This window comes from Arachis ipaensis, chromosome B05 (assembly GCF_000816755.2).
Source record: "Arachis ipaensis cultivar K30076 chromosome B05, Araip1.1, whole genome shotgun sequence".
In the NCBI taxonomy this organism is placed as follows: Eukaryota; Viridiplantae; Streptophyta; class Magnoliopsida; order Fabales; family Fabaceae; genus Arachis; species Arachis ipaensis.
The window spans coordinates 16117902-16133530 of record NC_029789.2 but is presented as its reverse complement, the minus strand read 5'-3'; the positions used below and the strand labels follow the sequence as shown (position 1 = coordinate 16133530).

The window sequence follows — 15629 nt, the reverse complement described above, 5'->3', positions numbered from 1 at the left end:
CGTAATCAAATGAAGCATTTTCTTATTAAAACCTACCTAATTAAAAATTAAATATAATGTAAGTTTAGAAAGTTCTACCTCATCATTACCCTTGTTAGTTGTTATAAATCGATGTATGTATGCATGTGAGTGATGAATTACATGAAATAGTTTTGAAATAGGAAACATTTGTGGGGTTATTACCCTGATTTGAAGGACCCTCCTATCACCATAATATATAATTGTGTCTATCACTGTAACGCGTGCTCTTCAAAAGCGACGAACTACATTTGGCTTAAACTCTCACGCTAAATGAACTGTTAACTGTTAAGCACTATAACTTACTAACATTTTTACGATAATCACTTTTTTCCATAACTATCAAATGGAATATAAACACAATAAATGTGTTTAATTCTTCGAAATAACTATTTTATAATTCACATAATGTACAGAATAAACAACTACATACTAGAGTTCAAAGGTTAGCAACGGAAACATTGGGACAAAATTAGTCCCATGCTTAAAATAAATTGATTAAATTAAACACTAACAAAGTAGCAATATAAGTAAAGTGTATTAAGAGTTTAAGACAATTGCGGATTTGCAGTAACAAGACTCAAGGATCATCCATCTGTTAAACGTCGATTCGTGAACTAATTAAATATATTCATTACTTAACTGTCACAACTTACAAGCAGTAGAACACAACCAAAAAAAAGAAAAAAGACAAAAAGGATTAGTGATTACAGTAGTTATTTCCCGCCGATACAAAATTTGCCAGTTTTTGGCAACAGAATGACGCAAAATCACGCTAATATGCTATATTAAGTAATAATATAAGTACTAATTAAGTAGTATTAACTTAAACGAAGCCACTAATTAAAATCAAAGAGCAAGAAGCGGATCTGAAGGGAATAAATCAGTTATATCTTGGAAGAAGTCATCCTCTCTGTGCCAGTTTTTGAAGCCGAAATCAAAGTCCTCACAAGAAGTGAGGAAACCGCCGCCACCGCCGCCGCAATCATCGGCGAAGAGCAAGCTTTCTTCAAAAACATCTGGCACCACCAACGGCGAAGAAGAGACTTGAAAATCAAAGAGCACATCACTCGGAATGTGAAGGAATGATGAATCGTCTTCCTCAGATTTGACCTTATTATTCTCTGACACGCTCGAATATTCATCCTCTTTGCCCGTTACGGCGGATTCACCTTCCTCCGATAAGGAATAACAACACTGATTATGATGATGATGATGATGATGAAGCACCGAAGTTGGAGAGAACAGATTGTGACTCTGACTGTGATTGTTGTTGGTGCTTTGAGACTCCTCATCGCCGGAACTGTAACCGTTTACCAAAACCGTTGGTGCTGCCGTTTTATTTTCATTATTATTATTACTGTCCAGCGTTGCGGTTGGTGGCGGCGTTATGAAATTGGTGAGCGCGTCGGGTCCACGCAGTTTAATGGCCGCGTTGTCGTACACCATGGCAGCTTCCTCCGCGGTGTCGTAGGTACCTAACCATAACCTCACGCGCCGTGAAGGGTCTCTTATCTCCGCCGCCCATTTCCCCCATGGCCTCTGCCTCACCCCCCGGAACTTCCTGCCGGAGATTTGGCGGCGAATGGCCGGAGCTCTGGGCTTGGCGGCGGAGGTACTTGCTGATGACTTCTTGGTTCTCTTCCGGGAAGGCACTTGACAGGGCTCGATAAGAATCTCGTTGACGAGCTTTCTGTGTCGGTGGTGGCGCGTGGAGGATGAGAGCTGTGCTTCGTCGCTGGAGGAGTCGGTGGCATCAGCGTCAGTAACTGTTATCCTGACGAGTTTGGTGCGGTGGTGAGTGTAGTTAGGAGGAGGCGCAGGCATGTTGTGTTTTTGTGTATCAGATTCTTAGAGATAGCAATAGCATTGATGTTGAAAGGGAAAACGGTGAGATATATAGATAGGAGCGCAAAAGAAGATATTCGTTTGGGACAAGACAGGAAGCAACGAGAGTAATAAGTAGTAAGTAATATAAGGTTGATGAGTGAATTAGTAATAGTGGCTGTGGCAGAGGAAGGTATTAAATAAGGCAAGTGATTAATAATAATATGAAGAGGGGAGTTACGTTATGGTAATGGAATGGAAGCAGTGTGAGTGAGTGAATGAGGGGACACAAGGTACGAAAAAAGTGAGTGAGAGGCGCTATATAGCAATAGCATTAGCCTGTGTGGGGCTAAAAGAGAGGCACGAATTTTCTGAAAAAGAAATATAAAATAATAAAAATAAAGGGAGAGGTATGTATGAATATCAACAGTACCTTTACCAGAAAAGATAAAGGAGGTTTGCCCCAAATGAAGGCCTGCCCTGTCTCTGCGACTGCTAATCACCGTACATTCTATCTTTGGCGGTGAAGTGATAGCTTAACGGAAATTAGATCTTTTCAGTCACTGCTTCTGGACTAGTACTTACTACCACGCACAAAATCAAAATAGACCAAAAAAAGGTTCTCAACTGTAAGTAGAGAGGACCAAGTACTGCTTCCTTTGCTTAACGGAAACCTATTTTATAGCATCCTAACAGACCTATTCACTAAACACTTCAATCACTAATTCTTTATTCTTATCTCTGCAAATCAAGCATTAATTCAATTCCTGCTCCGGTGAAGCGGCAAAGGTCTCACAAAAGCAGCACGTATTAGCTTAATAAAATAACGACACGTGGGGTGGGACAAAAGGCCAGTCCTCTCACGTGACCTCAGACACTTGGAATCCTTTCAGTCCTCCTTTGACTCAAAAGATAATCTACTCATCACTCCATAGTCCATACTTTATAGTAACTGAAATTAAAATTAAAAAGTAAAAACTCGAGTGCATGCCCATTAAATTACATCTCTAATAACGCTTAATCATTGTTATTATTGCTGGTACTAGAAAGTTGTATCCAAGTACTACGAGTATTTTAACCGTGCTTTGTGTGTGTGTTTTATTGAAATGAAAGAGGCCGTTACAATATGCAATTTACCACCAAGGAACATAGACACAGTTATGTCAGCGTCCAGCTTAATGGGTTTTAATTTAGTTTACCCAAGTTAAGCAACGTGCCAACGCAATCTTGAAATTGGCGCCATTCATTTGTATAGTCATTTCTTACTCTTTTTTGTACTTAGCATTGGCTACTTTTCTAAAGAAACCTTGCTTTTTTTTCTTCTTTTATATATAGGCTCCATCCTAAGACATATTACGTGTGTTACTGTTACTAATTAGTAAATTAAAAGATTGTGACAGCAGGCCATCTATCTTTCGTTATTATTATTATTATTATTATGGTAATGCTATGCCTTATACACTTACACCCCTCATGTGAATCTAGAGATATGGGCAAATTAAACACATATTGTGATTGTGTACAGTGCATGGTTGGTAGAACTGGTTTAATACTTAAATAGTGTACCAACTGAAATTGAATTCGGGGATTATATATGTTACACAGTTGGAATTAAAAAGAAGGACAGAAAAAACATTAATTAATACATAGAATTATTATTTTACTTGGTAGCTTTCTGATATTTCGGAAACTGCTGGCTACCACTGATGAGAGGTGAATCAATGAGATATATATATAAAAAAATCACAATAATAATAAGGGAAATACACAAGGCTCGACAATTTTTCAAAGAGTACGACATGGTCGTATGCATAAACATATTAACCACTAACACACACACGCACATTGCTTGGGGTTCCCAGTTTTGGAGTCAAATTTGTACATGCATGGAAGAATGGGCCACAATTAATTTATTAATTCAACACTAGAACATCATTATTGCTCTTTTATATGTATTTCTAGTACTTCGTTAGTACTGAGTATTATACCGTTAGAAATAGAAGCTAAGAAGAAGTTAATTATATATATATATATTAGCAATAGCATGGTCTTCTAGGCGTAAATTTCATTGCATTGAGCCACAAAATACATACAAGTTATGGTACTTGTCATTTAGGTAAATAACCGCACTCGTGTGTATCTTTATTATACAAGTCAAAACAAGCACTATATGCTTTGTTTTGAGCTATTATCATTACACTATCATAATAATGTCCGAGACAGCAACAACACCCACATAAACAAGCACCGGGATTCGTTTTTTCAACCATTTCACACGAAAAATTGTACCATGAATTAGTTATTCATGTACCATCATCTTACTATCCTTTGTTTTTGCAATTTTAAATTTCTTTTGCCATTTATCAGATATATTTGGTGCATGCATAGACACGTCCTATAAATATTTTTTTCATTCCCCACCTCAAATTAAAATAATGTCGTACACACACACACACTCTATGTGATATAGACATAGGTGTCAAATTTGAAAAACGAATAAAAAAAAGGTTAACTATTAGGTAAATGACTATGACATGTTACCGCATAAATATAGTTACCTTTAATTTGTACGTATATAGCGGCATAATAGCGCAGTAATTTGCAGAACTTTTTGGCATTTGATAGCAATATATGGGAAGGAAATAAACAAAAAGAAGATCAGAGGGAACAAGAGTAGCTAGTCACGGATTATTGAGCTCAGCTACAGCTACACCCTGCAGCTCCCTTCAAATCTTGTACGGATATTTCAAAAAAATCTCGTGGGATAATAATTTTCTAAAAATAATATCATTTATTTCTATATTAATAATATTTATGCAATTTAAATAATTTCTTGGTTTATGTGTTTATATATCTCAAACCAAGATTATTATATATAATTGGACAGAGAAAACATTAGTAACAATTTATAGCAAACATGGAGCATCAAAATACATATATAGATGGAAATAAAAGCATAAGTTGGTTCAAACACGAAGTATATCACAAAGGAATTAAAAGTTGTGTATGGGGCACAGAAACATGATCACGAGGTCCATACCCTGGTGTAAGGAAAAAGGGTTCACAAAGAAATCCATGTTTGCATGTAATATATGTCTCAAGAAAGCATGATGCATGCAAATGATAAATGAATTATGGAAGAATTGAAATTAGTATATATAATATTGAGTATTTTATCTTATAAATTTTTTATTTTTATTTTTTTTTTCGATGTGAGAAGAATTTTTTATAAGAGAGTTCTATGGTGTTTAAAAAATTGATGTCTAATTTATCTAAAAGGTGAAAGAAAAAAGTATGAACTTCACTTTTTATATTTGTATCATGTAAAGTAAAAATTAAACATAATAAACAACATCTTTTTTATACTATTCACATTTACTATTTAACCCTAACAAAGTAATGAAAATTAAATCATGTTACCAATATCTAATAATAACATCAACCTTAATTACTGAATATTATGCTAATAAAATGACGTGGTTTTCTGGTTTTGTCAGAAATGTCCACTTCAACATGTATATAAGATTCGTGTACACATCTGGCGAAACGAGTCGCCCATCACTGTTTTCTCAGATTTTTTTTTTCTTTGTAGGGACAATAAGAATTCAAGTGCTTGCAGTTGTGTTTAACAAAAAATAATGAAATTAGAGAGTACAGTACACTTGATGTCTCAGGTAAAATGTATCATCTGCACTAGCCAGTAGAAAAATTTAATTTGCCATAGATCACCGACTCACCGTACCGTTTTCCATGGAAAGTTATTTTTTAACCCATTGTTTGAATGGTCGAATTTGAAAGAAAAGAAAATAGAAAAAGAGAAAATGGATAAAAAAAATAATTTTTTTTTGTTGTTTGGGTGAAAAGAAAAAATAAAGTAAAAAGAAAAAATTAACGTGAAATTCACTAAAATATTTTCACCTCAAAAGATGAAATAAAAATGAAGAGAAATGTATGAAATATTAATAAAATTACACATTTATTTCTTATTATTAATAAATTATAATTTACATATAATATAGATAAGGGTATTAATATAATTTTATACGATTATAAATTTTTTTTTAATTTAAACAAAAAAAAATTTTATTTTCTTTTCATTCATTTTCTCTCCATCCAAACAATATACAAATAATTCCACTTTTTTTTTTCTCTTCTCATTTTTTTTTATTATTTTCTCTCACTTTTCTACCATTACATTGGCTATTTGTCATCTTTAATTTAATTTAGCAACAATTATTCCTTATTAGCAATTTGACAATAAGTTCACTAAATCAAAAGTGATGGAGGGTGTTACGGTTTAATGTATGTGGAGGTCTAAGGTACGGTAAATTAAAATAACCATATTACTATACTATGAATCTTTTATTAAGTCTGTCTGTGGTCAATATAAAATACATTTTTAAATATAAAATGTATTTTAAAAATTAATTAAATAATATTGTATATTTGTTTTTGTTTTTTATGGCTGAGTCTAACATATTAATAATTAATTCATCGGCTTTATTTAAAATTTTATGGTTGATTAATGAATTATTGTATGCATAAAATTTGAACCTCCTACACTTATTTAAACTAATTAATGAACCAATAACTCGATTTTATATTTCATCTCGTTATAGTGAATGCAAGTTGGATCCAGCAGCGTATTTTAGTTATCAACAAGGTCGATGTGCGTACTGAATGGAATTCTCCTAAACAATTTAACTAGTTGCACTTCTTGTTCAGTTAAGTAAAAAATCTTTCTATTAATTAATAGTAATTTGAATTGAAGTTGTTATAAATCAAAACTCCATTTAATAGTTTATTGTTGACTAATGAGTTGATGTATGTACAAGTCGGGATTTAAACCCTAATACTTATTTAAATAGATTAGTGAATTAATTTTTTTTTTTCCAAAGGTAAGTTAAATTTTATTTTTTAAAAAAAAAAACAAGTGTCCAAAGAGGGACAAACAGAAAGCAATTGGGAATTCCCACTATAGATGACACAATAAAACCTATGGCTAAGGAGAAAGGGAACGAAACATGAGGATATGTGCTGAATCCTTAGTTTCATCTCAATGGTACCCCATCACTGCATCAGTTATCTCCTTTATTGTAGTCTTCTTTCCTTCAAACACTTCTCTATTTCGAGCTTTCCAAATTTCCCAGCAGACAAACACAACTCGAGAAAGTGTCTCGACGCCGCCTTGGTTTCTGGTGGTGACCCGCAGCCACGACGCAAAATCTGCAGACCCATTTCTTCATGGGCCATCAAATTGCACAAGTTGGGCCCATATAAAAATGGTTATATGTATATTATGTTTTTTTTTTCGGATAAAATATATATTATATGTTTTGTTGGTGATTAGCTATTTACAATTTCTTTTCTCTATTTCTTCATGGGCCATCAAATTGCACAAGTTGGGCCCATATAAAAATAGCTCAATTTGGATTTTCTTGGGCTTAAGACCCTTTCTCTTTCTCACTTTTCTGTTTCTTGCCCTCTTTTTGTTTTTGGACAAATGTTCGTTGCCCTTTGCAAACTTTCTATATAATCTGAACAAAAAGCCAAAAAATATGACAAAAATAAAAAATTACTATATAATCCATCCCAAAAACAAAGAAAACTTTACAAGTGATACAAGAAATGAAGCTATCACCAAAATATGGGAAAAGAAAACAAAAAAAAAAAAAAAACTACAAGGATGGATCAAGACACGTTATATGATATTGACAAAAACAAAACCATAGGATGCAACAGAAGATAAGGCATTGTTACTTACAAAGGACTTAGCGGCTGGTTTTTAGGGCCTTCCTCTTTCTCTTTCTTTTTGTTTTCTTTGTTTTTTATTTTTTGTTTAGTTACCAAAAAGAAAAATGACCCAACTATGTTAGGTTGATCTAGTAATTAATTCACTAGTCTATTTAAATAAATGTTGGGAATTCGAATTTCGCCTTTCGGAAGTAGTAATCAGATATTGTAGAAAACCATAAAAAAAATTAAATAAAAAATGACCCCAAAAAAAGAATACATTATTTATATTTCTTTTGTATTTATTTATCTATTACAAAGACGTCTTGACTTTTGACCATATGCATTTCTATTTTAATCACATAACTTGCCCTTCTTTTAGGAAGTTTGTCTATTATGAACCCTTGACATGAGATTCACTCTTATTTACATGCTTATCAAACTTACACCACTTGGTCAAAAAGATTGCTAGGTGGGTTTACTTTTTCTGTTAGTGGTTGCTTAATTGTCTTGGTGTTGTTCAAGTAGAAGGGACAACTGAGAGTTCCAAGCGACCGGTCCATTCTTCACCGGGCTTCAAGGTGATTGGTTTTTCAACTGCTGCGCCATCAACACACAGCATCTGCTTGTACTCTTCATCCCCTAAATCACCCACTGCCTTGGCTTTTTTCTCCCATGGATTCCAAACAACTACCCAATACAATTACAATATTTATGTTTAACGTCACATTTTAATTAATGGTAAAACTATAAGGTGACTACAGTCATGACTATACAAGTGTTGTTAAAATTAAAGATAATGTATATTTTTTGTCTTTGAAGTTTGCTAAAAAATTTTAAAATATTTTTAAGTTTTATTTTATTTTAATTTTGTCCTAAAAATTTTTGCTTTATACTAATAATACTTCTGACAGCTAAATTTTCAAAAAATTTAGGACTAATTTAGAAACAAATTTACAAGAATAACTATTAACACAAGCAAACCAAATGCATTATTATTGAATTAATCCTAATTTTTTTTATACAAATCGAAAATTTTTGGGATAAAAATAAAACAAAATAAAATTTAAGAGTATTTTTAAAACTTTTGACAAATTTCAAAGACAATAAATATATTTTATTCTAAAATTAAAGTTATATTTTTATAATATTTTTTTAGCAATGCTTTTTAAAAAACATAGCTAAATGATAAAAAAAATATTACTTTAATTTTAATAACGCTTTTTGAAACACTATAACTTTCCTAGCCATCATAGCGTAAGGTATACACAAAACTATATATATAAAATAAGCAGAATATGTATGAAATGGTTACATAAATGGATTCATTTTCCTAAAAATACAAATGTTATCTATGAATAAATCTTACCAACATCTGGAAGTCCGTCCTTCCTTATTACAAATGTTCGCTTTCTTTCATGATCAAGAACTGCTACCGTATTACAAGAATCAAGATACACTCGGTCCACCTAAACACATGGAAATTAAAAGAAATTAAATAATAATAATAATAGAGAGTATCTTAGGCTTAGCAAGCTGATTCAATCTTAGGCCTGGGTAGATGCACATAACAAGAATTCATGAAGTGAACGAAAATGTGACCTCTGATTCAAATGTTAAAGCATCTCCTTGTTCTGTGAAGCGTTCTTTTTGATATAGATTGTCAAGGTAGTCCAGAGTTTCCAGCCCTTCCACTCTCACTTCACTGATCAACATGTTCATTCAAATATTAACATTACAACTCATTTAAGATTAATATTCAGAATCACAAGATTAGGTACCTGATATCAGAGATAGATAAATATGTATGGTAAGCAAAGGAGAAGCTAAATGGCTTGCTATTCACATTCCTCACGCGAGATATTATACTTAGATACCCTTCTGCTGCCAGTGACACCCTTAGCCTAAACTCAAAGCTGCACAAAATAATAACTTAATATCACTCACTATTCACTATATAATTCTATATATAGTGTTAAAGAAATGATGGATTGTTACTACTACCTATGTGGCCATATTTTGAGATCATCTTCGGATGGTTTGAGTAGCAAGTCAATATGAGGTTTTGCATTGGATTCATTAGGAAGAGGTGGAGGATTTTTATCAATGGTCCACATCCTGTTCCTCGCAAATCCATGTTGCTCTAATGATCCACGGTTTCCAAACTGGGTATAAAAAAAGTAATTAAGCACATCTATGATTGTATTATGTAATTCATTAATAGAGATTCATTACTATATTTATATATATACCTGTGGAAAACAGATTGGAATTCCTCCTCTGACTGCTTTAGGAGGATTAAATATTGCCTGAAAAGGAAGGAGGGAAGAAAATTCAGTACCAATTCATTGAGGATTAATTAACAATTTTTAATTTTCTGAAATGACAAACATTTAATTAATTGATTAATTACCTTAGAACTAGTGAACAATAACTCTTCACCCCGTTCTGTTTTCCATGAAAGAACCTGTCCTCCGTGCAAACTAACCTGGAGAAAGATCTCATAACACTTATAATCATCATCATGAGATTAAAAGATCAACAGAAAATGATAAGAGTGAGTCACGCACCCTTGCTGAAGCTCCTCGATTGTTTCGAAGAATGACTTGCTCTATTCCATTCCTGTCCTTGCTAACTTCAACCCCACCTCTCCCATCACTTTCTCCTCCTTGTTGATTCATCTCCAAAATCCACACACAATTTGGGACCAAACAAGTATATGAACAAGTGTGGTACCTCTGATCTGTCCAACTTTAATTTGCTGAGGTGACGGAATTGGTTCAGCTGTCACGGAAGCAGGTGAAAAATCATGAGCTTCCTATGATTACTTTCTTGTGAAAACTAAACCCAAACGACCAACTCTCAACTACCTTAATCAGCACACGGATCCACAACCCAGAAACAGAACTCTAATTGTTTTAACCTGTCCAAAGAGAGATAACAGAGCAATAAAACTTTAGGCACCGCCACCTCCAAACCGTTACTTTAAATTTCAGTTATGACTTATGTGACAGAGTCTAACATAGGAACAAGACATTGAAAAATCGTGAATCAAACGCCTTTCAGAGTCGAAAGTCAATTCTAAACACCAAACTGTTTGAGATAAAATGGTGTCTTGTTTTCTTTATTTATCAAATTTAGGGTGACACTATGCGCCCCACCCCTCCCGTATTATTATTATTAATAGAAAGGACAAATTTTGAAGGGTTCATGAATTGCAATTAATTGCAAAACAGTCATATATAGACCGAAGGGGTCGTAAACATTGGTCTGCTTAGACCAGTTAGTAGCAAATTAGGGTAACTAAGATTTGTTATAGGCCAAAGGATTTATTAATTAATTGGTTTAATAAAAGATAGGAAGCAGGGTCAATATAGATGGGTTGAAGGCTTTTTTCCACTTTAAACGGCTTTAGTTGACTCTAATATGAACATGTGACTGCATTACCAGAATTAACTACCCGGGTTACGTGACAAATCAGAATATGCCTTTTCAACCTCCCAATAGTTTAGAGTATTAAACCTTAAACGAGGTTGCCTTCTTTTTCTTTCATTTTTGGTCGAATAGGATCTAGGTAGGGGGTAGTTAGTTGGTGGATCGTAAGACATGCAATAAAAAGTCATAACATATGGGTTGATCCATGAATCTTTGTGTCTTAGAGGGGGAAAATGTCATTTATGTTGACTTGTGTTTAAAAGACATTTTTTTAAAATTTAGAAGTAAAATATTTTAATTCAAATTATGGTAAGTAACCGAGATATGGATAGGGGTGAACGCGGATCGGATCGGATCGGATATGGCCAAAATTTCGATCCGATCCGTACTAAAATCATCGGATCGGATTGGATCCAATATCCGCAAAACACAAAAATATTTTTAAAAGTTTATTTTTATTTAAAAAATATCAATAAAATTCATTTTTTCTATTCTTTTAAATATGTTTACTCTTAAAATAATATTAAACATACTTTTTTTGAATAATAAATTAAAATAATAAAACATATATGATAATTATTAGTTGAAATAAAATATAAAAAGAATATTTATTTATTTATTTTTTTTTTATTTTTGTGGATACGCGGATATGCGGATACCAACACAAAATTAGCAATCCGATCCTCAGTGGCGGAACTTGAAACAAAATTTTGGGGGGGCCAAATAAAAAATAATTGTCAAAATATTTTTTTATATAGACCTCATTTAAGATAAGTTCGTCTAATCTCATCTCTTTGATTTGGGTGATACTGCCAAATTTAAAGTTAGAGAGAGTGTTGTTTATTGAACTTATTAGATACTTTAAATTATAGTAAAGTATTTAAGTCAAGTGAACTATTTTTTATCTTTTGAAAAAGTACTACTAAGTTTTTTATAAAAAGTTTGGGGGGGCCATGGCCACCCCTTGTCTGAACTAAGCTCCACCACTGCCGATCCGACTAGTGTGCGGATCCGATCCGATGCGAAAGTCTTGCGGATCAGATTCATATCCGCAATTTTCGGATCGAATTCGAATAAATACCGCGGATATGCAAATCGAATCTGATCATGAACAACCCTAGATATGGACATATGGTTAAGAAAAAAAAGAACACTACGATAAATGGTGCCTAAGGAATGAAAATGAATTGCAATAGGACACAAGATTTAGATTTGGTCAAATGGGCAAGTGAGGGGAATTATGTTTACACGTGAAAAGAAATAAAAAGTTGGGAAACTTAAAAAGAAATAAAATTTGGAAACATTTTACTCCTCACAAAGTGGATTTGGACTTTGGAGTGGAGTTAAGACTTAAGAGGAAGGGATGGAAGGGGGACCTTATCTTTCAGAATAGTCGGTGCACTTTGTTTGGTCAATGTGCATGAATGGGATCAGTTCAAGACTTTGGAGCAATGAAAATAATAAATGAAATTGAGAAATACAATACCATTATCCGGAAAATTCTAACCATAACATTTAAGATACAGTAATTATCTATCTAAAGGTTAATAATACTATCACGTCGTCTTAATAGTAAAATTCTACTAATGTTTATTTGGATTGTTTTGCATTTTTCTTATTATAAAAAATGAATTTATATATAATTGCACGCCGCAAGATCTATTAATAAATCATATCTTCTTTGGCTTAAGAGTGCACAAACAGACAGTCCAACAGGGCCGGCCATTTTAAAGGAAAATAATTGATGTATTCACTATTGTTGGTCTTATATATATAAGACACAGAAATTAAATATATTTTCTTGTTTCATATATCATCAGTATATGGATTGAGTTAAAAAGAATTTTAAGAATACACTTCAATTATATAAAACTGAAAGTATGTTATTAAAAAAACTACAATTTTAATTGTCATGGGTGTCATTGAGACATTTATTATAAAGGCTCTTAACTGTTTACTACTTATAGGTACATTTGCTTATTTTTTATTTTTTAGTGTAAATTTTAATAATTAATCTTATTTTTATTTAGTATTATACTTTTCAATTTTTATATCCCTTAAAACCCTTAACTTTGCTCATCTCTTGATTCCATATATCATATATGTAGTACAAAAATGTAAGGAAAATATGTTTATTTTTGTTTATGACTAACCTCGCTTTGTTATAAAGCTGTAGTGGCGGAAAAAATGTCCCTGTCAGATAATGTGTATTACTCTTAATGTATTAGCTTTTTTAGTAGCTTCTCAGAAGTTGCTTTTAATTTGCTTCCAACAACTTCTAGCATCAACTAGAAGAATACAACCAATCCAAGTTGATGTATATCTTGTACAAAAGGTAGGTAAAAGCATTCAGAGTTCCTCTTTAGAATTCACCAAGAAAATGGAGAATAAATTGTCCCCTACTTCCCTCAGTGCGATCTTGCTCGGGTAATTGTAGTTTTCTTACAAAGTAGTGATAACGCAAAAGTGAATCTATAGACTATAATATGAAATCTTTAGAAGCGAAAATACTACAGCCTTCAGTTTTTAGGTGATTAACAAATTGCTCATCTATTAATATTATTCATAGAAAACTAATCTGGATAAAAGCAATAAAAAGTATTAACACACAGCAATAGATAAAATGTGTAACTTCCTCAAAGGGAAGAGTGTCGGAAATCATTGACGCGAACGTTGAAACACTTTTAAGATTGTGCATACAGAACCTTAGTCGTAATCAAATCCAGTGTACAAGCCCACCAAATTTCGGGGAGGTAATGAAAGACACTAAAGGTGGATGATTTGATTGAAGAAGACGAAATGCAGTCCACTCATTAAATCTGATTTCCCCGACAAAGATGAAACGAAGGATAAGAATGAGAGACGTTACTTGCACGTAAATGAAGTATAACAAGGAAAATGAATAATAGTAGTGACGTTACGCCTTTCCTTTAGCATTGATTTTATTATGAAATAGAAGCTGATAGATTATTGCACAATTATAAGAACCAATACTCCAAAATCCAAAAGTATCCAGAAGTATAATATATAATAGCTCTGTATAGGAATGTATCACTTGCTAGTGACATACATGTACTATACTTTCTATATTACTCAAATAAGGAAAATATGAACCAAGCCAAAAGGGTGCAAATATTCGTATAAATATAATATTTCCAAGGTGGCCAATATACAAACAAGAGCGTGTTCACACGGACATCTCAACTCTAATAATATAAAAATGTTTTCTATATTTACGTTAATGAATGATTCTTTCATTATCTCATGGTGTAACATTGTATAGTTTAAGAAGGATCAGCGAGAGCTCTTCATATTTACACGCCATGAAGTGGCAGAATCAACTTCTGGCTAAAAAGAATCGGTGAAAAAACACCTGAAGAATTAATGACGATTGTGGAAAAAACAGGTTACCGTTTGCTATACATGATACCGATATTGATACATCCTCGCATATTGTCAGTGGCAGCATCGTCATACTGCTGCACATAGTGCCCCTGAAATTTGGGAAGAAAACATCTCATAACTTGATTCATTTCAGTGGAACTGTGAAATGGCTAAACTCATCAATTTTTATGTGCTCAGGAGTTACAAATCTGTGTTCCGCTAAAACAACAGAAGAAAATGGATACAATTTATAGGACCTGACACTTTCAAGCCTAAACACCTATTGGCTATTACCCATGGAAGGACTAGGATAAAAACTTATAAGTTCAGACCAGTAAAGATAACACATATCCAATTTCATTTATTCTGTTATGAACTTATGATCCAGTTAGCCTAATGTTATTTTGAATTCATTAAATGATCTGATTTACAGTGTTCTGTGTTATGTACAGAAATAACAGAGCTTAAAGCTATGAAGTCCATAACCTATTGAAAAAGCTACCCATATCGCTCGCCATTAGTTCTATTTCTAGTTCCCTAACTAGCAGTATATATATTGGCAAAACATCATAGTATTGGTCCAGAGAAAAGGTGATAATCCAGGGTCTATTTGATTTTCACTTGTATATCTCAACTTAGGCAATGTGTGTAATATTATATGCAATCATCAGCATCCAAGCCATATCTTAGAAAGGAGAAGGCCCTGAATTCCTATCCAGATAAATGGCAATCATTTGTAAGGAGAGGGGTAAAAAGAAAAGTGACCTGTAGATGAAGAGGAGCAGCAAAATGATCTTTCATCAACGTGCATCACATCAAGCCCAATAAACCATGATCCGGTGCTCACATCATCATGTGCATATGTCCGAAGAATATGTCTGCAAAGCAAATATTGGATCTTGATAATGCATTTTGAGATAATGACTACAACATAAACAGACTTGTCAATGGTTTCTCTGGGCTATACATGGTTCATTAGGGGTAGAAACGAACGAAAAGAACATACCTGTTTATTGAAATAAACTGAGCCAATGCTTTCGAAATTACATAGACATCGCTGGAAGCATGCCGAAAGTATCTGTAGCAAAATGCGAGCGTCAACAGCGTCAACAGGTACACTTATATATACGATAAAACAGAGAAAGTCTATATATACTCACGATCTCCCATCGCCAAATTTCCACCAATCTGGTTCATGCCATTGATGTGTCCTATAAGATTCAGGTAAAATG

The 15629-nt window shown here is 33.1% G+C and overlaps 3 protein-coding genes across 4 annotated transcripts in view; all 3 read right to left on the bottom strand.

The window, feature by feature from the left end:
* LOC107643111 (ethylene-responsive transcription factor CRF2-like) lies at positions 615–2596 on the bottom strand. The gene has a single exon (XM_016346677.2). The coding sequence runs from the start codon at positions 1843–1845 to the stop codon at positions 868–870; it is 978 nt and encodes a 325-aa protein (XP_016202163.1). The 5' UTR covers positions 1846–2596; the 3' UTR covers positions 615–867.
* On the bottom strand, positions 7839–10846 carry LOC107643110 (putative glucose-6-phosphate 1-epimerase). 2 transcript variants are annotated; one of them, XM_021123184.1, is made up of 9 exons: positions 10449–10846; positions 10149–10362; positions 9992–10066; positions 9831–9887; positions 9580–9743; positions 9360–9494; positions 9181–9283; positions 8948–9047; positions 7839–8268 (listed from the first exon to the last, which is right to left on the bottom strand). In XM_021123184.1, the coding sequence occupies exons 2-9, from the start codon at positions 10257–10259 to the stop codon at positions 8099–8101; spliced, it is 915 nt and encodes a 304-aa protein (XP_020978843.1). In that variant the 5' UTR covers positions 10260–10362; positions 10449–10846; the 3' UTR covers positions 7839–8098. The 2 variants fall into 2 exon arrangements, with proteins under 2 accessions (XP_020978843.1, XP_020978844.1); XM_021123185.1 differs by having other exon boundaries at positions 9583–9743; positions 10149–10834.
* LOC107643109 (hydroxyproline O-galactosyltransferase HPGT1) overlaps positions 14012–15629 on the bottom strand; it is a 5038-nt gene continuing 3420 nt past the window's right edge. Inside the window, exons 9-12 of the mRNA XM_016346675.2 lie at positions 15558–15608; positions 15404–15475; positions 15163–15275; positions 14012–14507 (exon numbers count right to left, since the gene is read on the bottom strand). Of these exons, the coding sequence (XP_016202161.1) occupies positions 14485–14507; positions 15163–15275; positions 15404–15475; positions 15558–15608 (259 nt within the window). The 3' untranslated portion in view covers positions 14012–14484. The remainder of the gene's footprint in view (positions 14508–15162; positions 15276–15403; positions 15476–15557; positions 15609–15629) is intronic.